The sequence below is a fragment of the Gymnoscopelus braueri genome (assembly GCF_963280865.1).
Source record: "Gymnoscopelus braueri genome assembly, chromosome: 1".
NCBI classification, from domain to species: Eukaryota; Metazoa; Chordata; class Actinopteri; order Myctophiformes; family Myctophidae; genus Gymnoscopelus; species Gymnoscopelus braueri.
In genome coordinates, this window is record NC_137603.1 from 32,088,698 (window position 1) to 32,113,814 (window position 25,117).

The 25,117-nt window shown below is 42.6% G+C and overlaps 1 protein-coding gene across 1 annotated transcript in view; it reads left to right on the forward strand.

Moving 5' to 3' along the window:
• LOC308105796 (protein unc-13 homolog C-like) overlaps positions 1–25,117 on the forward strand; it is a gene marked incomplete at its 5' end in the record, with an annotated part of 229,949 nt that overhangs the window by 42,497 nt on the left and 162,335 nt on the right. The window contains one exon of the mRNA XM_080456721.1: positions 22,301–22,442. Coding sequence (XP_080312847.1) covers positions 22,301–22,442 — 142 coding nt within the window. The remainder of the gene's footprint in view (positions 1–22,300; positions 22,443–25,117) is intronic.

A 25,117-nucleotide genomic window follows, 5' to 3' on the forward strand; every position in this document is an offset into this window, starting at 1 on the left:
CATCTTCCATAAACATGTATGAATGGTCTCAGAAATGTCATAAAAGCGACGGTTAAAGCCTCAATCTGTGATTTCTTCAACTGGTTGGTCGCATGTAGAACAGAACAGCAGCAACATAGATTTTATTTTGCTTTATTCCATGTATTATTACAATAACTGTGTGTGCGCTGCCTAGACAGTAGACAGCAGATACATGCAGAAAAATTAAAGGCCTGGAAACCGAAACTGGTTCTTCAGAGTGATGCCATTATAGAGGAACCATTTTTTTTGTTCAAGAAAGAACCTTTTCAGACCAAGGTTCTTTAAAGAATCCATAACCACTTAACCACTCCTTAAACCAGTGGTTCTCAAAGTGGGGTCCGGGGACCCCCAGGGGTCCCTGAGGGGGTTCCAGGGGGTCCCCAGCCAAAGTAATAGTTTGTAACCAAATTGACCCTTATGTGCCTGTAACTCTGAGAGTGTACAAATGGAACCAAATGGACCCTAACGGGTCCATTTGGTTCCATTTTGCACACTCTCTGAGTTAAATTAAGACTGATGATGATGATATTACAGTGTTGATTGGGACCCCTGCAAGAAATTCAAATGGTGGAGTCCCTGCATGGCTTATTTTTTTATGGGGGTCTGTGTGGCCTAATATGTGTCAACTTGGGGGTCCTCGACGCGAACCACTGAGTGACCATTGCCTTAAACCCTATATACTTCATCAACCAGGGCTCTATATTTGGCCCACTCCTTTTTCTGTAGATCTGCTATTTGTGCCTCAAAGAACCATCAGAAAGGTTTTTTGTAGAAGGAACCATATAGGCTTTTAAAGAACCATTTAAGAAACCTTATCTTTTTGTGTGTACACAAACAATCAATTCATGCAGCTTTCACATCTGCAGTCACTATAAGTCAGTGTTCCACAGGCTCATTTTTCCGCTGTTTGGCATCATAAACTTGTGTGAATATTCAACATCATTACAGAAACTGTCAACACATTACTCTTAATACATAACGGCCCATCAACATCTATCAAGTGTGGCATGTTCCACAGTTGATTCATTTGTCTGACATTTTCCTTGGTATTAAAGTTTAATGATAAAAAAATATATATAAAAGTAGCTGCACACTCGTAGCTCCGGTGCCAGTAATTTATTAAGGCATTAGAGGAAACGAAAGTTTCAGCAGCAAGCAAAGCTAGCTTCATCAGCATTTATTACACTTTAATGAGTCATAAGCTTGCATATTCAAAACACTCACAATGGGGTTTTGGACACTGCTTGCTGATCATCCACTCTTAAAGCTCTCTCTAACCCAGCATCAGCAAAACCACATGGAGATTTGGGGAGGTGGGGTGATAGATTCATCTACCCCAAGAGGAAGTGCCGTTAGCCATGAGGCACACTATGATGGCCGCTTTGCTGGGCCAACAGTCCAATTACCTCTGAAGTAACACCAGCTCATCAAAGTAATGACACTATCTGACATGGTTACTGTGTGCATTATTGTTATTTATTTTGTCCTGCATAATGCAAGCTTTGTTGAGGACACTGTTGTATACTATTGTTCCTTACTGATGGTGTTTCTTTTGGGATTGTTCCTTACTGATAGTGTTTCTTTTGGGAGTGTTATGTACAGTACTTGCTCTGTAACTGTATCTTAACTGCTGTGCTACCTCTGGTGACTGCATTTCCCTTGCGGGATCAATAAAGATCTTATATCTTATCTTAACTACCATAGCAATCCAGAAAATATCTCTGATGATAAATGCGAGTATGCTAATAAGTATCTACTGTCATTTCTATCTAGTTGCTGTCGGGCAGAAACCTCTTATCTCCACATTTTAACTTTTTGTGTTTTTTCGTAAATTAACGCCTTACTTGATCATACTACAGCGTCACACAAAAGTATACAAAATTGCAGATGTAGAAGCTCGAAACGCGGTTGCGAAGCGGCTCGATTTGAGCTTATAGATCAAAACGAGCAAAACGGCTACATTTCGTCAAGGACGAAATGTAGCCGTTATGTTGGAACAATAAGGGTACACAGGTTTGCCTGGAGAGCCTGGCACTCTGGAGGTCAAGAGACACCTGGAGAGCCTGACTCCCCCCGTAGGTCGAGGGTCCCCACCGAGGGTGGCAGAGATGGGCGTACACACATAATATACTGTAGCTGTAAAGCACACGCTCACGCTCAACAGAGACACTTGTTCCTGGTACACACACGTACTGCTTAGCAGGCTTGACCAGGAGAGGGTTAACCACTAATCAGGACGGTGTTCTTTCCACCAGTCCAACGTTTTTTTTCCAGACAGTGACAAAGTACTGTGTACCTTTTTCACCTCCTCTGCCCCGTCAAATGCTGACAGGGTGCTGGTGCCTGCCTGGAATCCCCAAAAGTGTACCCACATAATTCTGCCGGTGCACAGGAGGGTAGTTTTTTTTTTCCTACAGGGCACAACAAATGAAACCCTGTGGTACGACAAATACGCATACGATCTTTGACACCATTCTACTTATTTCAGGGGTGTCAAAACTTATATCAAAGAAAATGTGAAAATACCTTAGCCGACTGCATCTCCAGTCATACATACTGTATCGTCGGACTATAACAAAGTAACATACAGCATACAAACATTACAACTATTCTATTTAACTACAGTGCAATATCAATAGTATTTTGCCCCCAAGCAGGACTTTGGACATGTCTGACTTATTTGATAGTTTATGTGCTACTAGCAAAGCAAAGTGTTTTACTTATCATATTCATCATGTGATAATAAGTGTAAAATAATAGAGGAAACGTTCAACTGTCATCCGTACTGTTCCACCTTGTTGATACATTCTATTACCAGTCTGCGCTCGGGGAGCTCCAGCAACTTTTTTTGCTCCGAAACAAAGAGTCCTTTGGCGCTTCTGTGGAAAATCCCACTCATGCGTCGTACTGTACCTGTCCGAATAATCACGCAACAGCTTTAGAGCATGCTGTGAGGCCAGGTTGAGGGTGTGCACGTACTGTAACACTTTGACATGTAGTTAATTGAGCTGCTACAGATATTGACTGCATCGTCTGGGATTCTTGTGTAAAGCTCTGGTCAGGAGGATGTGAAAGGACAAAAACCTGACCTCTCACATCTCACACCTGTATTTTCCACCATGCTAACTGTGGTTAGAGTGTCCGCCCTGAGATTGGGAGGTTGGGGTTCAATTCCCCAACCAGGTCATGCCAAAGACTATAAAAAATGGCACCCAATGCCTCCCTGCTTGGCACTCAGCATCAAGGGTTGGATTGGGGGGTAGGCCTAAGTCCCTGCGACATACTAGCATCATGGCCGGGGGGGTGTACTTGTACATCAAGTCGCCTCACGCTACAGAAACGGGAGATAAGCTCGTCCTGCCCCTATGGGCCACATGGCTCGGGAACCATTGGTTACTTACTTAGTTACTTGCTGTATATGGAAGAAGGTCTTAGGAGATAATGAGCAATTGGCGTTGTGCTGCATTTTGCTTAACTCTGAACCACTGGGTAGTTTATACAATGTTCCCTCAGGGTCCATTGGCATGCTGCAGCTCATTTGGCTAACTCATTTAGTGTTAGCTCTGGGTGGTGTCGAGCAAGATATGGGTACTTATGTTGGTTGTATTACCACAGTAAAATACCTGTCTATGATAGAGTTTGCATGCGGCTGTAGCTCTAGTCTAGCTCTGCTTTTCCTGGCAATGTGTGAAACCCAAAGTGGTTACATTGTTTCGTTTTGAACGTGGGGTTGCAGGCTATTTTCTGCTTTCTCCGCCTCAGCTTTGTTTCTTTAAATGCAGACATGACATCATGCTACTTAAAGTTAGCAACAATAAAAGCTGAATTAATTGAATTATATAGATACAGGCATATAAAAAAAATCCTTACAGAATTGTAAAAGAAAAATTGTGATACCAGTGAATAGATATTTCCCTAACCCCTACTCTCTTCACTGTTCTACATACATAAAGCATGCAATGCCATGTATAAAAATCATAACTGACCGCTTAACCAACTCTCTCTCTCTCTCTCTCTCTCTCTCTCTCTCTCTCTCTCTCTCTCTCTCTCTCTCTCTCTCTCTCTCTCTCTCTCTCTCTCTCTCTCTTCTCTCTCTCTCTCTCTCACTCTCTCTCTCTCTCTCTCTCTCTCTCTCTCTCTCTCCCTCCCCCTCCCCCTCCCTCTCTCTCACACACACACGCACATGCAGCGTGCACACACACACAAGCGCGCGCACACACACACACACACACACACACACACACACACACACACACACACACACACACACACACACACACACATACCCCCCCACACACACACACACACCGTTCTAGACATCTTATTAATTCATGCATTTTCTTATTGTTAATTTATGCAACCCCCACACTGCATACTGTAACTGCTTTAGCAACCCCCCCACCCCAACCCGCCCCTCCAAGCCACTGTCACACTGAAACACATTATTTCACTTAAATAACAACGTGAATGTTGTTACCTCAACCTTTTCTAACACACATGTACATCCCATAAATATAGCAGTACACAAATGTTAGGAGGGTGCTGTTAATGAGATCTATGACATAACAAAACGGGTTTGTGGATGAAATAAACATAGCCTAATTTAGGCTCCCGTGTTCTCGCCTTAATTTGCCAGATGTAGGGGTGGAGTAATTAACGTCCTGGCGTTGAGCTGAAAAATCTTCAGGGAAAGGCTGCTCTTTGTGTATCCCTCCTCGCTCACAGCTCCTCAGCAGTGGTGTAAAGTAACTAAGTACATTTACTCATGTACTGTACTTAAGTACAATTTTGAGGTACTTTTACTTTACTGGAGTATTTCCAGTTTTCAGTAGGGCAAATATTGTACTTTTACTCCACTACAATTATTTGAAGACTTTAGTTACTAGTTACTTTGCAGGTATAAATTATTATATTATAAAACATACATTAACCACTTTAGCCCTACTTTATACCTAGGCTATTGAAAATAGCCGATCTACAAGCTCACAACGCGTCGCATTGTGATATAATCGCATATAACGTATGTAACATTATCCAATCATCGATTGAAGAAAGATGTCAACAAGACGTGCGGAATGTGGAAGTAATCTGGCGTGACGTCAGCATGGAGCATGCGCTATAGTTACACACAAATAAAAATGCTCATCGAAAAAAGATTTACTTAGTATAGAAATGCTCAGAATATTGACCGCTTGTTGGAAATAATAATCAACAAAATTTTTGGATAGTGTTGTCAAATCATAATCAACTAGTTTAGATCAAATTGCAAAGGCTTACAATGGAGCCCATGCCCCCGAGAAGGGGCGCGGTCTCTGCAAAAGTACTGTATTTTTACACTGTAAAATCTGTTTCTGAATCCTTTTGAGTTGAGGAGTAGTCAATGATGTAACAGAAACTTGACCTCCAGCACCTCATGGTTACTTGGCACACCAAAATGAGGTGCTCATAGCTGCTTAAAAGACAAGCATAATAGCCGCTGTCTGGAGGTGGAATGTTTCTGGTGCAGTTCAACCCCAATCCCATCGCTGCGATTGGCTGAGATGCACACAGCTCCTCTTTCACTAGGACATGTCACAAATACTAATTAAAGTTACTACATTGAAGTTAAAACACACGTTTTAAGTCGATTGGTTGAACGGTTCTCGAGATACAGGAATGACAGACAGACAGACAGACAGACAGACAGACAGACAGACAGACAGACAGAGACACGCACACACTCTCTCACTCTCTCTCTCTCTCTCTCTCTCTCTCTCTCTCTCTCTCTCTCTCTCTCTCTCTCTCTCTTTCTCTCTCTCTCTCTCTCTCTCAGAGATTCTGTGGATTTATAGATATATCTAGCGTTTGAAAGCCTTTTCAATTGCGGAGCGAAGCCACGCTGTTATTACACTGTTTTGTTTGAGACAGCACATTTCTTGAAGGCCTAATGTTTTGCCTCTACATTGATTAATACCGCTGTTGGTTCAGTACATTTACACTAATGAATAAAACATAGAAGCAACTCCCTACAAACAGAGATCAAATGATAATAAAAATGCAGCTGCATGGGAAATAAATTGCATATTTGGGAGGTGAGATTTTAAGAAGAAGACAAAAAATAGATGTAAGCATTAGCAAATTGAACTGGGCAAACCTAGTTCAGCGGGACCCTGGATATTATAACAGTGACTTGAGATGTTTTCAGTCGTGGCTGAAGTACTCAGATTTTCACTTGAGTAAAAGTTATAATGCCAAACTATAAAAATATACATTAAAAGTATAATGCCTACATTCAAAAGGTACAAAAAAAGAGTACAAAAGGATTGGCATCAAAATAGTAAAAGTACTCATTGAGAGCTTGTAGATAAAATATTGCTTAGGTGCATGATATAGTGGTCAGTAAAAAGTACAATATTTGCCTCTGAGATGTAGTGGAGTAGAAGATCGATCAATACATGCAAATACTCAACGCAGGGAAGATACAAAACATGGTCAGCTGAATTGTGGAATAAAGAATTATAGGCACTAGCCCACGGAGCTAGTAGGGTGACATTTCTACTAAACTGGTCATGTTTTCAGACATCTTTGCACCTAATCTTGAAAAGTTGGTGTTAACCAAGCTGCTCCAGAGCAGGGTCAGCAAGCCCACTTCAAAATATATCGTTGCTGTCGGGCAGAAACCTCTTATCTCCATATTTTAACTTTTTTTGTAAAGTAACACCCTACTTGATCATACTACAGTGTCACACAAAAGCATAACAAATTGCAGATCTACAAGCTCGAAACGCGGCGTGAAGCTACGCGTTTCGAGCTTGTAGATCTGCTATTTTTGCATTTTTTTTATTTTAATCCTGAAAACAACCGTTTTGGACATAATGAGGTTTCCACCCAACAGAGTCGATATATTACAAAATGATACATTCCTTTAGCCAGGGGCTAAAATCTAACTTATCTAAAGAATGGACCTCACATTTAACGTGAATCAATAATCGACGCATTTCACATTGCTAACATTCATTCTTAAGCGTTAATGTGAGCTATCGTTCACATAAAAATGCCCTGCAGACTGCAATAACCTCCGTCTGCGCTGATTCTCAAAATCACCTCGCAATAGGCGAGGAGAGCTTATGCCCTCCAGTGCGTAACATAATAATATAGATGAATGAAATGAAATAAAAATGAATGAAATACAATAATGCTGATTTTTGGTGGCAACAGAGTAGGCAGCAAAGGGCAAAAAAATCCCATCTTGACACAACCTGAAGGAAGAAAGACACAATATTATTATAGAAACAAACTATTACAGCAAATCATATATTGATGTCAAGCTGAGACTCCGAAGAAGTATATAATAGACAATTTTACGGTGGGAAATTGCTCAAGAAGCATAAAAGGACCACAGGGAAATGCATTATATCAAACTAAGAAATCTTTTATGAGGGTCAGGAAATGGAAAATTAGTTGTTAAACAATGTTTTACCTACTACAACCTCCCGTTTAATGCAATTTAAACAAAACCACCCACCGACTGCCCTTTCTAAACAGACTAACAAAATGTGAATTATGCTCAAAGTGTTTTACACTTACACTTACATTTACACTTGGGTCACTCTAACCCCAGCCCAACCCTTGCTTGTTAATGTGTTACACCCACTCAGTACAAATGTGATGCTGTTAAAAAATATATAAATGTTTAGAATGAATCACTCAGTATGGGATAGTGAATCAAGCAAAGAGTGATTTAGCAGTTTCCTATATTTCCCAATATGGGAAACTGAATCCAGGTAAATTGAGGGCCCTATTGTATACATATTCTCTTCAAATATAGCCGATCTACAAGCTTACAACGGTTCACATCGCGACACGTTGTGAGCTTGTAGATCTGCTATTTTTAGGGGGGAAATACTACTTTTCAAACCATCCAGTGATCGACTCTGAGGCTCGCAAAAGACATGGTTGTCCACCTCTGCTATAAGAGCTAACCTCCTGACTGTTTGAATAGATAGTTTGCTCATCATACTGTGAAATGGGAATGCTTTCATTCTAATGTGTGTGGGGAAAATCAATGTTATGGCCCTAGTTGATTAAGTGAATGGATGTTTGTAAAGGGCAGGATGGAAACATGAGCCAAGGTGGTATGTTGAAACTGATGAGATATACAGGGTTCGATTTGTAAGTTGATGCTGAGGTTTGTGTTTCTGCATATCGATCATGAAGACGTTTAATTGACTGTTAACTTTACGTAATTGTTTTATTTGGCAGGGACAGTGCAAATGAATGAACACTTAATATGATTACGAGTAACATAGTCATGATTATGTGTAAGTATACCAGATTTAACATAGAGCTCATTTCCATCCGTAGCCCCCAAACATAATGTTGATGATGATAATAATGTAATTAGGCTTTCATTCGAAGTGTTGTGCTGTTCACAGTAAAATCCACAGCATTATTCTAAAGCTGTGTGTGTGCGGGCATGTGGGCGTGCATGAGTGTGTGCGTGAGCAGTGGTGGAAAGTCAAGTACATTTACTCAATGTGAAAATAGCCGAGCTAAAGCTCACAATGTGTCGCGATGCGTTTTGAGCTTGTAGATCTGCTATTTTCAAAAGATTTTTATATTGGAACACTTGTGAAATGGAACCTTCTGCATAATGAGTAGGCTACTTTCTACTTTCGGTACTTTAAGTACATTTTTATACCAACACTTTTGTACTTTTACTCAAGTTCATTTGAATTCCGGACTTTTACTTGTAACAGAGTATTTGTACATTGCAGTATTGATAATTTTACTTAAAGGGATAGTTCACCCAAAAAAATATTTTTTTTTTTTCTATCGATTAGTCACCCCATGGAGACTTGAATTCATGGATATTTTTTTGTTTTTGTCCAATTCCTAAGCCAATAATTTGATGACCAGTGGACCGGTAGGCAGTGGTTCCGGTAGGAGACACAAAGGAGACTCTTTGTGTCTCCTACCGGAACCGCTGCCGGTCATCAAATTATTGGCTTAGGAATGCGACAAAAACAAAACAATATCCATGAATTCAAGTCTCCATGGGATGACTAATAGAAGTCATTTTTGGGGGTGAACTATCCCTTTAGGTCAACAAATGTAGTACTTTTTCCACCACTGCTAGTGAGACCAGACCCCGCTGTTGATCGGTCGGCGGTCAACTCAGTTCCGTTTTAACTTTCACTCTAAATCCTCTTTTGCAGTATAGCTGCACCCTCCAGAATCAAACTAACAGTGTGTGCCGTGCAGAGTGCACACAGCCCTGTGGTGTTCTTCTCCCCCAGTGGGAGTTCCACCTCTGGCCCTGGCTCTTTTCTCACCATGTTTCTACTCTTACTGACATAAGTGAGGGAGCATTAGAGAGGCTGTAGAGAGATTCCTCGGGGAGATCAGTGTGGAGCACTAGGAATCGACTGGTGGAAGCCTTATTAAAGTGTTGCTGGCCGTCTTTCAGCAGGAACGTTGAAAAGGTTGCCGCTCAGCAAACCCCACACTTACTTAACTCTTAAATCTTGAGTGAGCTTCAGCCATAGTTTTGCTTTAGAAGGGCATATTAGCAGGGGCAAAGGGGTTGAAGTTCCAGTGGTGTAAAAATAACTTTTTAAAATAAAATTTACACAAGTACCGTACTTGAGTACAACTTTGAGGATACATTTTTACTTTACTGGAGTATTTAACATTTTCAGTGCTTTTACTCCTATCTCAGAGGCAAATATTGTATTTTTTACTACACTACAATTATCTTAAAACTGTAGTTACTTTGTAGATTTTGATAATTATTACAAAACATGCATTAACCACTTTATCCATATATACTTCGGCCTTTTGAAAATAGTAGATCTACAAGCTCAAAAGATTTTGATTTTTGAACACTTGTGAAATGGGACATTTGCATAATGAGTACTTTTACTTTTGGTACTTTAAGTACATTGTGATGCCAATACTTTTGTACTTATTATCAGCACTACTCTATTATTATAGAGTATTTCTGCATTGCAGTATTGATACTTTTACTTAAGTAAAACATTTGAGTATTTTGTTCCACCACTTTATAAGGGCATATTAGCACGTCGTGGAGTTCCAGCCCACCACTGTGGAGACTGCAGTTCGATTCCTCCACGGTGCCTCTGGCACTAAATTTTAAATACATTACAAGAGCCACAAAAAGGCAGTAAAACTTAGAGTTTTGCTGTGTAGAATGAGGGCCAAGTCCTATACATCTTAACTACAGTACATAATAAAATATAGTCAGCTCCGTATGGGCTCTGCCTCAAAGATCCCTCAAAACCATCCATTGTGCTTGATTCAGTTCCCCATATTGGGAAATATGGGGAACTGCAAAATCGCACTTTGCTTGATTCACTATCCAATATTGGGTGATTCATCGCGTCTAAACAAAAGAAAAAAAAAAAAAGAAACAGAATCACATTTGTACTGAGTGGGTGTTACACATTAACAAGCAAGGGTTAGACCCAAGTGTAAATAAAAAAACACTTTGAGCATAATTCGAATTAGTTAGTCTGTTTAGAAAGGGCAGTCGGTGGGTGTTTTCGATTAAAATGCATCAAACGGGAGGTTGTAGGTAAAACATTGTTTTCTACTAACATTGGTTTATGTATGTTTGTTTTTGTAATGATAATCTAAATCAACGAAGTGACTTCATTTGAGACAAAATGATTAGATTTCAAATAATTGTAGTGGAGTAAAAAGTGCAATATTTGCCTCTTAGATGTAGTGGAGTAGAAGTGTAAAGTATAGAAAAAATGTACATACTCAAGTAAAGTAAAAGTACCTCAAATCAAGTACAGTACCTGAGTAAATACTAAGTACCGTACTTAGTTACTTTCAACCACTCTTGGAATTCAATAACATTAGCCTGGCATTGGCCAGACTGATAATGTGGATTCACTCTCACTTTCCTCCCCGGTATCAGTCTGGACTTCGGCCCATAGGGAGCGAGTATGAGAAATCAGAAAATGATTTTGATGCTTTTCACTGTTGTACGGACAGCAGTTCAAACGCAGTCACTGATTGGCCCGATCATTTTCTGATTTCTCATACTCGGGCCAGTCCAGACTGTAGTGATGAGCGGGTCAGTAGGCAATTATGCGGGCTGCGGGTGAGCGGGTCAGCCGCTCTCACACGCGAAAAAAAAACAACAACAACATGCTTGTTTATTTAGCCCATGACAATGTTGTGCTTCTGTAGACATTTAAAGCGACTTTGGGTACTTAAAAGAGCGCTATATAATCTATATATATATTCCCACCGCGGGTCGCGGGGCGGGTTGAGCCATAGATTTATATATGGGTTCGCGGGGCGGGTTGAGGCGGGTTGGGTTCCGTGGCGGGTTGGGGCAGGGCGGGTCATGAAAAAACCCGACCCGCACATCACTACCAGACTGATACCGGGGAGGAACATGAGAATGAATCCACGTTAAGGCCCGTTCATAGTCCCTAGATGGGTCTAAAACGTGCGTCAGGGGGTGAGGGATTCCGTCCGTTCTTTACGGACGCATGCATAGTCGCTCACGTTATTTAGGGGTTATTTTATTTATTTTAAAGTGTACAGGCGTAATACACCTATTCATCCACTAGATGGCAGTTGCGAGAGTATGTACCGGTACCCATGCCATGTCTGCTTATTATAAGCGACTTTGGGCTTATTTTCTGTAAAGTTGCTTGTAAACAAACAAGCAATTTTGTATTGGTGGTTGCGGTTTTATTTGGGCTTGTTTCTAAAATCTTCTTCAGTGTGGTCGCGCACAGACTGGCGGGATACCTACAGAGAAACAACCTGATTGACACGTCAATCCAGAAAGCAGGTATCTCAGGCTTCTCAGGGTGTGTGGAACACGCCAGTGTGATCTGGCATCAGATCCAGGTCGCCAAGATGGAGAAAACAGACCTCCACGTGGTGTTCCTGGACCTCGCCAACGCTTTTGGCTCAGTTCCTCACAACCTCCTGTGGACAGCCTTCAACTACTTCAGGGTCCCACCAGCTCTCACATCACTTGTCAAGGCCTACTTCCAGGATGTCCAGCTCTGCGTGACAACAACAGAGTTTACTACATCATGGCAGCATATGGAAGTGGGAATCATGGCCGGCTGCACCATCTCCCCACTAGCCTTCACCCTGGCCATGGAGGTCATCATCAGGGCCTCTCGATGGGTGGTTGGAGGACAGCGAATAAAACCTGGGCTGAGGCTGCCGCCGATTAGAGCCTACATGGACGACCTCACAACACTCACCATGACCAAGGCTTGCACTGTACGGCTACTGGGAAAGCTCCAGGAAAACATTGAGCTGGCTCGCATGAAGATCAAGCCGTCCAAGTCCAGAAGCATCTCCATTGTCAAGGGGAAGCTGGTAGACCACCGCTTCCACATTGGCGAGGAACCCATTCCAACGGTCACCGAGAAGCCTGTGAAAAGCCTAGGTCGCTGGTATGACGCCTCCCTCAAATACAAAGAGCAAGTAGAGCAGCTCAGGAAGGAGGTAGCCAACGGCCTGGAAAACATCGATAAAACCCTGCTTCCTGGCAAGCTGAAACTCTGGTGCATGCAGTACGGTCTACTTCCTCGTCTCCTGTGGCCACTAACACTCTATGAAGTCCCGCTCTCAAAGGTGGAAAAGCTGGAGAGACTGGTCAACTCATATGTAAGGAAGTGGCTCGGCCTTCCCAGGTGCCTCAGCAGCATTGGGCTCTACGGAAAAGGGATGTTACACCTACCCATTTCCAGTCTGGCAGAGGAGTACAAGTGCGCCAAAGTGAGACTGGAGATGATGCTCCTGGATTCGAACGATCCATTTGTAGCCCAAGCTGCCCCCATCCTGGCCACTGGGAGGAAGTGGACCCCATTGGTCGCAACTGAGCAGGCAAAGGCAGCACTCAGACACAGGGACATCGTGGGCCGAGTACAAGAGGGGAGGAGTGGTCTCGGCCTTGGGGCCAGTACACCGGCCTGGAGCAAGGCCAACCCATCTCAGAGACGCAAGCTGGTGGTCCAGGAGGTACGTCAGGAAGAGGAAGCAGGAAGGCGCGCAAAGGCTGTTGCGCAGGCAAAGCAAGGGCAGTGGATGACATGGGAAGGAGTGGAGAAGAGGCTCCTGGAAAGATCTGTGGGAGATGGAGGCATTCAGGGCGAGCTTCACCATCAGGGCTGCCTACGACGTCTTACCTTCTCCTGTCAACCTAAGCCAGTGGTATGGCAAAGACCCCACGTGCCCTCTATGTCCAAGTCCAGCAACACTGAAGCACATCTTAGTGGGATGCAAGACCAGCCTCACCCAAGGTCGTTACACCTGGCGGCACAACCAGGTGCTAAAGTGCCTTGCAGCAGTGCTGGAAAGTCGCCGGACAAGCGTGAACTCCCTTCCTCCCCCGTCAACCCGTTGGCAGCCAACACCATTTGTTCGGGAGGGCAAGGGTAAAGCAAGCAGCACCACCGCAAAACCAAACACTGGGCAGCTTGGCAGAGCACGGGACTGGAAGATGCTGGCAGACTTGGACACAAAACTCTGCTTCCCAGCTGAGATCGCATCCACCAACCTGCGACCAGACCTGGTTCTGTGGTCAGCCTCGCTCAAGCTCGTTTTCATCATCGAACTCACTGTGCCCTGGGAGGGTGCAGTGGAGGAGGCCTACGAGCGGAAGATGCTGAGGTACGCCGATCTCGCAGCAGATGCTCAACAACAAGGCTGGAAAGCGAAGGTCTGCCCAGTGGAAGTAGGTTGCAGAGGGTTCGTAGCTACCTCAACATCTAGGCTACTCAGAGAGATGGGAGTACAAGGGAAAGCCCACCGGCAGGCGGTCAAGGACCTCTCCAGGGCTGCTGAAAAGGGGAGTCAGTGGCTGTGGATGAGGAAAAAGGACCCCACATGGGCCTTCAGATGAGTTGGTGACATCTAGTAGGGAGTGAACCTGGGACGCTGGGATTCACTGCTGAACCCTCTGGAGGTGTCGTGGGCTTGTCAGCGAAACACCCAAGAAGGAGGGCCTGCCCACCTGATGACCCAAACGGTGTCACCGCTCATCTGAAAACCCACAGTGTCTCATCGGTGCTTCGATTACCAACATCAATCCTACACAACAGGTATGCGGTCAGGCGCAAGCTTGGCTCAGGGAGGAGGACGCCCCTGCCATGCAGAGTCCACTGCACTTTGGATTACAACATCATTTCCTGTGTTTCATGAAACTGGGCTTGTTTCTAAAGTGTAGTTGCTTATTTGGGCCAATTATTATTTAAACCAGTGATTCTCAAACATATATTGTAGATCTGCTATATCCTAGTCGATTCTTTTGGGCTTGTTTTCATAGACCTGGTTGCTTATTTCTCTCACAAAACCTGGCAACACAGCCAGCTGGCATCAGCGCAGCTAACAACATGAAGCTACCATTGTAGCATCTAGTCAAAACAACGCAATAAAAGACACAAACTAGTCCACAAACTAGACAAAAACAATGGTTGTCTACAAAACGTGAGTTTCGACCCCTACTGCACTGTGCTATATATGCTATATATTTCACAGACCGTGGATCGACGGGTCTAAGTACTTAAGTACATTTACTCAAGTACTTCCACCAACCAACGTGGGTCTTTTTTTGGAGAAAGAGGGCCCGAGGAAAACTTTTTTTCCTTATACTGCCAACAGGCTCCACTGGTACTACAGGCAACGTACAAACGAACGTACGTCGGCCTGACGGAAATCCTGGAGCCGTAAGTGACGGAGGGGGAGACAAAAACGCCAACGCAAGGAGCGCTGGCGCTCGTTACGTCTCCTTACGTCCGACTATGAATGATACTTTACCAGTCTGGCCAATGCCAGGCTACAATAACGTATCCCTGTCCTGCAGTACAGTATGTGGCTCTTTGACCCACCTTATTGTTTTATAAACGGATCGGCGCCCCTTGCGTCACAGTGGCCGATGAGTCACAGCTTTTGGTGTGAGGAACCTGTTGTTCACAAAGGGAGAGAGAAGACATTCAGAAGAGGCCGACTGCGTTCAGCTCAAAGGAACGTGGGGCAGTGGGAGGAATGAGTCGTGACCGCCAGCCATGAATGAGTTAGAGGCCAGCCAGTTGATTGGCAGTTGATTCAGTTGAATGAAACTAAGATGGTATACTTTAAGTTCCTATTTATCGGTATATCAATGAAAACTCATTTTCAATGTAAAAAAAAAAATAAAACTCATCAATCAAAAAACTGTCTGCACCTACTGTACTGACTGTAGCCTGGGATCAATACCATTTTCAGTTTTCTGATCCGGTCTGGAGCAGAAATAACTTTACGTCATCAGGTGGCCGGCACCAAAGGCTGTGCACCTCCACAATGATTCCCCTGGTTTAAAATGTGTTTAGTTTGGTATGATCCTTTTGTTTCTTTTGGTATAATAATTGTTTGGTATATCCATCTTTTATTCAAACTCGTATGGCAACTAGCGAGACTAAACTTATTGATTCACATTGTGTGGGGATTCCCCGCCACCGGAACCCTTTTTTGTTCTTTTTGCTTCTCATGGATCACATGGCTCAGTTTTAGAATGAAAACCGGGCTTTCCTCCGTGGTTAGTCTGCATCTGAGGTGTTGCCGAAACAATATGCTGTACCGTGAGGTTCTCCATCAGAGCCTTGTACACAGTTTTTAATTGGTTGGCTCACATTGAGACAGTTGATTAAAGTCACCCGCCGCTGCTGTTAGACAGGTGACGTTTGATTCAGCAGCTCCTCCAACGTTAGACACTTTCAACTCGTTCTGTGCCAAAAAAAAAAGAAAAGCGTCAGCCACACACAACGCACCACTCTTCCATTCCGCCAAGCGCTAATGGGCTCTTACTTCCATTGAAGTGCATGGAGTTCAAAGTGTCTCTCTATAGCAGGGGTGGGCAACCTTTTTGGGCACATGATCACTTAGCCACTTCCCAAGGCTGGGCGTGATGATCACCCCATCGCCAGACTGTGAAAACCACCAGCTTTTACATCTCATTACACAGCTATTTAACCCATTAAGGCCTGAGGTTTCAATTCACAAAATGTCTTCTAAATCCTAACAGTTTTCTGAAAAAACTTTTTGCTATATATATATATTAGTGGTTCTCAAACTTTTTCATGTGAAGGACCCCCCAAAAATGTATTTGGCCGCCGTTCTAGGGACCCCCAGAAGTAAATATTTGAGTTAAAAATGTTTGCTTTAAAAAATATCTATATTCAAAGATTTACACACATTTTCACGATTTTAAAAAAAATAGCAGATCTACAAGCTCGTAGCGCGGCACTTGGTGCCACGCTATGAGCTTGTATATCTGCTATTTTTTAATAGCCAAAGTATAAAATAGTGGTTTAAGTGGTTACACAGATGCGTTCTGGTCTTAATGGGTTAAACTAACACAAGCATAGTCAACAATTTAAGTCAAAATATGAGTCAATCATTTAAAATGCATTTAGATTTTCTGGAGAGAAATGATTTATTTTTTGCGCATCAAACTGTTAAAGATGGTCAGGCACACAACCAAAGTTCAACATCACAAAATCCCAGCCTGATTTCATAATTATTGACTCAGGGAGGGATTCCATTCATATTAATGTGTTGATTTACTGTGTGTTTGTATGATTAGCATGAGTAGCAGCCTACAGTATAATCATATTTTGTCTGGCAGTGATACAGCAAGTATTGGTATTAAAATGTACTTAAGGTACCAAAAGTAGAAAGTACTCATTATGCAGATTGTCTCATTTCAAGTTTTCAAATGTATAAACATCTTTTGAAAATAGCAGATCTACAAGCTCACAATGCATCGCGATGTGACACATTGTGAGCTTGTAGATCGGCTATTTTCAAATAGCCAAAGTTTAAATAGGGTTAATGTATGTTTTGTAATAATAATCAAAATCTACAAAGTAACTAGTAACTAAAAGGTTTCAAATAATTGTAGTGGAGTAAAAGTATAATATTTGCCTCTGAGATGTTGTGGAGTAGAAGTGAAAGTATTGAAAATTGGAAATACTCCAGTAAAGTAAAAGTACCTCAAAATTGTTCTTAAGTACTAGTAGTTACTTGAGTAAATGTACTTAGTTGCTTTCCACCACTGATACTGTAGATCTCTCCAGCCTTGGAAAAGGGCAAAGCCCCAAGGTGTCCCGTCCCCCTCCCCCACTAGCTTTCTAACCTCAGCCCCCGGGGTCGTGCCTTCTATGCACACAGCCTTCATCCATGGCCTCTTTGCCATGAAACACCTGCACGGCCCTGCCATACACTAGACAGTGGTGGAAAGTAACTAAGTACGTTTACTAAAGTACTGTAGGCCAGTGGTTCTCTAACTTTTCAGTGCCGCGGACCACCGGCCCACATTGATATGTATTTGGCCGCGGACCCCCATCTGAATATATGTGGTACTCTTACTTTTACTGAGTACTTCTTCCACCACTGCCTGGGGATGTGCCTCTATCCATGAGCCTCTTGTATGCTGTGAAACATCTGCATCTATGAGCCTCTTGTATGCTGTGAAACATCTGCATCTATGAGCCTATTGTATGCTGTGAAACGTCTGCATCTATGAGCCTCTTGTATATGCTGTGAAACATCTGTATCCATGAGCCTCTTGTATGCTGTGAAACATCTGCATCTATGAGCCTCTTGTATGCTGTGAAACATCTGCATCTATGAGCCTCTTGTATGCTGTGAAACATCTGTATCCATGAGCCTCTTGTATATGCTGTGAAACATCTGTATCCATGAGCCTCTTGTATGCTGTGAAACATCTATATCCATGAGCCTCTTGTATATGCTGTGAAACATCTGTATCCATGAGCCTCTTGTATATGCTGTGAAACATCTGTATCCATGAGCCTCTTGTATGCTGTGAAACATCTGTATCCATGAGCCTCTGGTATATGCTGTGAAACATCTGTATCCACGAGCCTCTTGTATATGCTGTGAAACATCTGTATCCATGAGCCTCTTGTATGCTGTGAAACATCTGTACAGTCCTGCTAGACCCCCTTGGTCCTCACGCTCATCCATCTCCATGGTAACCTGCCGGGCCCCGGCTCCGCTCGTCTCTGACTTATTGCCCAGCTTGCATTTCTGCCAATGTCAATACACCAGAGAGAGAGAGAAGGAGAAAGCAAAGGAGAGAGAGAGAGGGGGTCGAAGGGAATTAAGAAGACAGAGAGGGAGCGAGAGAGAAAGACGTGAGGAAAAACATGGGCGGCTTTAATCTGCCTTTCAGGACCTGGTATCGAACTTGTCCATTTTAAAATGTATTCATCAAGTCATTATTTATTTATTATCCATTTTGATAAACACCAACTGCCATTGATTGGGAGGCACTTTCTCTTTCTCTATCTCTCTCTCTCTCTCTCTCTCTCTCTCTCTCTCTCTCATGCTCTCTCTCTCTCTCTCTCTCTCTCTCTCTCTCTCTCTCTCTCTCTCTCTCTCTCTCTCTCTCTCTCTCTCTCTCTCTCTCTCTCTCTCTCTCTCTCTCGCCGTGACCGTTAGATATCCTGTGTCAGCTGAAATGTGGATAATTGAGAGCCTTTGGTGTTAAATATTTCTCGCCGGCTATGATATACGAGACCCATACAAGTTCAGTAATCAGCTAATTCCGATATGTCTGCCAATCGCCCTGTCCATTTACCTGCCAGTGTTCTCCACCAGTCACCGCCCATTTCACTCTGCTGCCATACTGGAGATGATGAAGCAGGGGCCTATTAAAGCAGATTTGCTGTGAGAACGCCATCTCTTTCACTCATTTCCATTGCACTCCATTCCTCTATCCCCTCTAGTGGTGCTCAAACCATTTGATTTCAAGCACCCCATAACTCTCAGAGATTGCAGACCTGTAAGGGTCCATTTAGAACCCCATCAAGGAACCCTGCTGGACCCCACTTTGACAACCAGTCTATCGTCTCTGTCGGTTGGAAACCTCATTTTGTCCAAAACGGTTACTTTTCAAGAAATACCACTTACCCTACCTTTAGATTGATACTCAGGTGTTTACAGCTGTACTGTTATTTAGTAAAACTCAGTTTAAATGTGACTAGATTTCCTACTACTTTTCAGGATTCAAAAATAACAATTTTTTAAAATACTTTTGTGACGCTGTAGTATGATCAAGTAGGGCGTTCATTTATGAAAAAACACAAAAAGTTAAAATATGGAGATAAGAGGTTTCTGCCCGACAGCAACGCTATCCTCTCATAGTTGTCATTTGAATGAGGGTTTTTCATGCCTTGCTCAGGGGTGCCTGGGACATAGCAGTGGTCTTTCATAATGCACACAGTAAAATCCACAGTGTTAACCACTTTAACCCTGGCATCCCTCTTTTTGGTCATGTCATTCTAAATTAACATTTTCAAAAATGTCCCCCGAATGTTCAAAACTTTTTCTAAATTAAATAAAAAAAATAGCTGTACAAGCTCACCCCACGTCACTCCGAGAGCATATGGACACTAACCAAATGGACCCTTTTAATTTATACTTGAGGCATTTAGCAGACAGTGTTTCTCGATGGGTTTGTATCTCCAAGAGTGTACAAATGGAACCAAATGGACCCCTTAAGGGCGATGGTGATACTTAGTTGCAGTGGGCCCCCAGTGCAGGCTTTTATGACACAATACCCGTAACAAACGCACACACACACACACACACACACACACACACACACACACACACACACACACACACACACACACAGTGCCCGCTAGTTACTACTGTAGTTATGAAGCACATATTCAGCGACGCAATCTGCCCCTCAGGGCAAAAATAACAAAAGTGCGCCCATGTGGACTTTACAAAACACACATAAATACCGCTCATATTGCCGCCGGCTATTTAAAACACACTACGCTTTTAATACCAACATTATATGCAGAATGTATAATGTATATCTACATATATGGCGACATGTTGGCAAATAAACAGTTAACAGGCTTTAGGTACAGCTCTACATGTGCTGTAAATACTGACAGACGCGGTCATGCACAGCACTGGTCACATGATGACTATAGAAGACAGGACACAGCAACATTAACACAGCCAACATCATTGCGTGTGACAGACGGACATATCAAAGGAAATACGATATTATTCATCTAATTGAATCATTTTGTTTAGACACACACACACACACACACACACACACACACACACACACACGCAGAGTATATCGTCTCTGTCGAGGTGGAAACCTCATTATGTCCAAAACTGTTACTTTTCAGGACTCATATACATATATATATATATATATATATATATATATATATAATATATTATATATATTCTGAATTCTCATACTCTGACTACATGTCTGTCACCACCTTTCCATATTGTCTCTCTTTCATCGTTCTGTCTTGTGGACGGAAGGCATTTGATTTGGAACGTGCCCTGGGCCCGCAGCGCACAGCGTAGCTCCTCATTTGTAGCAACCCTGTGTGGCTGGGGGATATATTATGTCCCCTGAATTATTTAGCCTGTCACTTATACATATTTAATGCCTCCACTGTCCTTCTTCCCTTTTATGGTTCACTGAAATACTACTGTCTCTCCGTCTTCTGGATGTGTGTCTCACTGTTTGCGCGTGTGTGTGTGTCTCACTGTTTGTGTGTGTGTGTGTGTGTGTGTGTGTGTGTGTGTGTGTGTGTGTGTGTGTGTGTGTGTGTGTGTGTGTGTGTGTGTGTGTGTGTGTGTGTGTGTGTGTGTGTGTGTGTGTGTGTGTGTGTGTGTGTGTGTGTGTGTGTGTGTGTGTACGCGCGCGCGCACGCGCGTGCGTGCCTCTGCTTGTATTACTATACTTGTATACTGATTTATACATAGTTGCGTACCGGTGTCATGCACTGAAAACAGCAGATCTACAAGCTCTCTGAGCTTGTAGATCTGATATTTTTGGTTTTCGGGGTAAGGTTAAAAAAGGAAAACATTTAATTAAAATGGCATTCTTAAAATCTAAATTGTGATGTCCTCACAAGTATAGCATTACAAGTGTGTGTGTGTGTGTGTGTGTGTGTGTGTGTGTGTGTGTGTGTGTGTGTTGTGTTTCTGAGTATTTTTGTGTGTAGGGGTGCATGTGTACATTGTATATGTGCGCTATGCTGCAGTGTGTTTAGTGATTTATCATGGGCTCATGGGTGTGCTGGCACTTGCACACATGCAGATATGTCACGTCTCGTCTAGACTTACAACTCTTATATAATGGCATTTTGTTCTGCGGCTGTGGCTGCTTAATGGGAGATGTGTCGGTGCATGATTTAAGCATAGCGCCCTCTGTTGAAAGCACTGTAACCCTACCCCTGGCTTTGTTCAGTTATACCCTTTTCCCACCCACAATTAAATTAATGCTGCATAATTATGGGTTTTTTGTTTGTTCGTTTTCTTTACACGGGAAAACACGCAAAAATAGGTGTGTCATGGCATAATTGAAGTCTCTCTCTCTCTCTCTCTCTCTCTCTCACTCGCTCGCTCACTCACTCACTCACTCCCTCACTCACTCACTCACTCTCTGCTTTTCCCTTTCTTCTTCTCTCTTGGGTGTCGTGTGCTGTCCACAGGGAATACACAGCTAAACCTTTGGCAATAATTGTTTTGGGATTGCTTGCGATTGCGAAAAGACCAGCAGGGTGGTGGGGGTGGGGTGGATGTGCTGTTGTTGTACAAGAGTATTTCCATTCCAGAAAAGTTTGATTTACTTCAAGCTAATTCTCATGTATACTTTGGACTGTGGTCATAGACTATTTCTCCGGTTTGCAGACATTTTATGTGCATATGCAAGTGAAATACTCACACCATAGAGCCCATTGTTTCTTTATTACATCTTCCCCTCGAATTGGTAGAAGCTCTCTCAGCATCGCACTGGAAAAGGGCCGAAGATTTGGCTGGATATCATTAGTTTCCATGACATCCGGGTGTGTTATGGGTCCATTTTACACGCTCTCAAGAGTTAGACTATTGTTACACATCTGCATTACTTAATTTGCAAGAAGTCTACATAATTAGAGATTATAGAATAATTGTTCTTTTGATCAACGTTTACTTGTTATCTCTCCTATTGCTTGGTACCACATCAATACAGCATGGAATTATGGACAAAATATTATCCAACGATAACAAAATATTTACGTTTTGGGTTCTGAGAGTCTAAATCTCATCAAACGGTGGTTCCGTGGCTCAAAAACCACTGTCTTGGAGGACTCGCTGTCCAAATGCACTTGTATATTTTTTTAATCGTTGTGCTCTCTTCTTCTCTCGCTCCACACCCTCCACCCATCCCCCTCCTCCCTCCACCCTTCAGTCATGTGTGCCCAGGGACTACAGGCCAAAGATAAGACCGGCTCCAGTGATCCGTACGTCACAGTCCAGGTGGGCAAGACCAAACGCCGAACCAAGACCATCTTCGGAAACCTCAACCCGGTGTGGGACGAGAAGTTCCTCTTGTGAGTACTATATATGCTGAACCTGTGTGTCTCTCTAGACCTGTGATTCACAACCTGTGGGCCGAATGCGGGGCCTCCAAATAATTGGTAAATCACTAACATTTGAATGATAATATTGTTGCTGTCGGGGCCTGAAACCTCTGCTTAAAATATCTCCATATTTTAACTGTTTGTGTTCTTTTGTAAATGAACGCCCTACGTGATCATACTACAGCGTCACACAAAAGCATCAAATGTAGCAGATCTGCAAGCTCGAAACGCGGCACGAAACAACGCGTTTTGAGCTTGTAGATCTGCTACTTTTGCTACTTTTTTTATTTGAATCCTGAAAAGTAACATACTGTATAAGGTTTCCACCCAACATTGACAATATTTATAAAAACAACATGGTGTTTTTTCTTCAAGACCGTGAAAAATTAGTTTCATTGTGATAGCGATAAATAAAAACTTGTATATACTTGTATATAGTGTTCGTTTCATTGATCCAAGCCGGAACACAATCGACTGATTGGTCATTAGTCAAAACATATATATATATATTTAGCCTTGATTTACACAGGTAAAATCCCATTGAGATCAGAAAACTATTTTTTTACGAGGGAGTTCAGGACATGGTGCAAACATACACAACATAAAACATAACTAACAATAATACATTAAATAAAACATTCTCTGAAAATGCACATGGCCCACCCATCTGACCACTTAACACGGCAGCCGAATGGCTGTCGCGTTAATTAGTCAGATGACAATCTTACCACATGGTCAGATGGTCAGATGAAAATCTCTTTTGAGATTGTTGAAGTGCGGGCTCTGATCCAGAAAAGGTCGGGATCCACTGCTCTAGACTCTAGCCCACTGTTTCCCAAACAGTTGGTTGGGACACATTTTTATGGGTCACGTGTAAATGTCAAAACATATGTATATATTTCATATAGTAGTTTATATAGTTTTCATGAAATAAAAAAAGCAATGATTTTTCAAAAACAATTCATGAATAAAAATCAATATAAAAAAATTAGAAAACAAATGTTTAAGAAGTATTTGAGAGAGTGCGTGCCTCAAACAAATTAAATGAGAAACTCACTCCTAATATAGAATAGGACCACGATGGAAATAAGCTCTCTGGCTTTTTAGAGGAGATGTACAAGATCACAACACGAGTACACGACGCTTCACACCGCGTTGTGAGCTTGTAGATCGGCTATTTTCACTAGTCTGGGTACCGCAAACGTCTCATTTCTCTTTTGGGTCTTGAGCTAAAAAAGTTTGGGATCCACTGCTCTAGACTTTAGCCAACCCCACACACACCATCCGTTTTTTACAGACACAGGAACATAATGCACCAATGTTCCATTGCACACGCACACTGGCAAAAGGATAACTCTAAAAAGCCCAGAGAGCTTATTTCCATCGTGGTCCTATTCCATATTAGGAGTTAGTTTCTCATTTCATTTGTTTGAGGCACGCACTCTCTCAAATCCTGCCAACATTGTGTTATTCCCGACTCAGACTATACCAGATGGGTGGATTTAACCACATTCAAGCTGGCGTGCGTCCGTGTTGTTTTGGCTGTGTCGTTATAGGCCAAAGTTTTCAAAAATGATCAAACATTTTCAAAAACGTTCAAAGATGTGGCCTGTTGTGAGCTTGTAGATCTGTTTTTTTTAATGGAATAGGGATTAAGTGGTTAATCCAATCAGTGTATTATAGTGCCAGGCAACTTCACAATCACAAACAAACATCTCATGTTGACAAATGTATTGCTGTGGTTGTCTGCTTTGAGTAAAGCTTTTTACTTTCAAATGTGATGCTTATCTGGTAATGCAAGCAAGTTTCAACAAATGCAAAGGATTAATTTGTACATCTTTGTTCCAGGTCTGGGAACAAACAGCATTAGCCGATGAATTATGTTTAGTTTTTCTTAATTTGTATTTATTTGTATTTTTTATAATGGATGAAGCTTTAAAGGACAGCCCCAGAGAGATCTTATTTATTTAGACATCTGACGCATCAGCTAATTCTGTGATGCATGCATGCAAGTTTAATACTAAACCATGGTTTTCTAATGTGTATTACTCTTGTTCTTCAGTGTGTTCGTACGTGCCTGCCTTTGTGTAGTGTTGTAGTGTTACACGTCATGCATCACAAATAAAATGCAGACCTTTGAATTTTTAATATGCAAATAACTTTGATGCTGAGAAACTTCAAGGCATTTTATGTTAGGGCTGAGATACTGTAGTGTAGTGTGCACATGATGCGCGTGTGTGTGTGTGTGTGTGTGTGTGTGTGTGCGCGCGCACGTGCATGATGGAGGCACGCCAGTGGCTAGGTGCAGGAGAACACCACACCATTGTTTATTTGATAGACCTAAACAAACACCCGCTGTAATTACCATCGTTAATGTAATACGGTGCTAATAAGGTGTGTGTGTGTGTGTGTGTGTGTGTGTGTGTGTGTGTGTGTGTGTGTGTGTGTGTGTGTGGGGGTGTGTGTGTGTGTGTGTGTGTGTGTGTGTGTGTGTGTGTGTGTGTGTGTGTGTGTGTGTGTGTGTGTGTGTGTGTGTGTGTGTGTGTGTGTGTGTGTGTGTGTGTGTGTGTGTGTGTGTGTGTGTGCGTGCGTGCGTGCGTGCGTGCGTGCGTGCGCGCGTGCGTGCGTCACAAACAAGAGTGTTT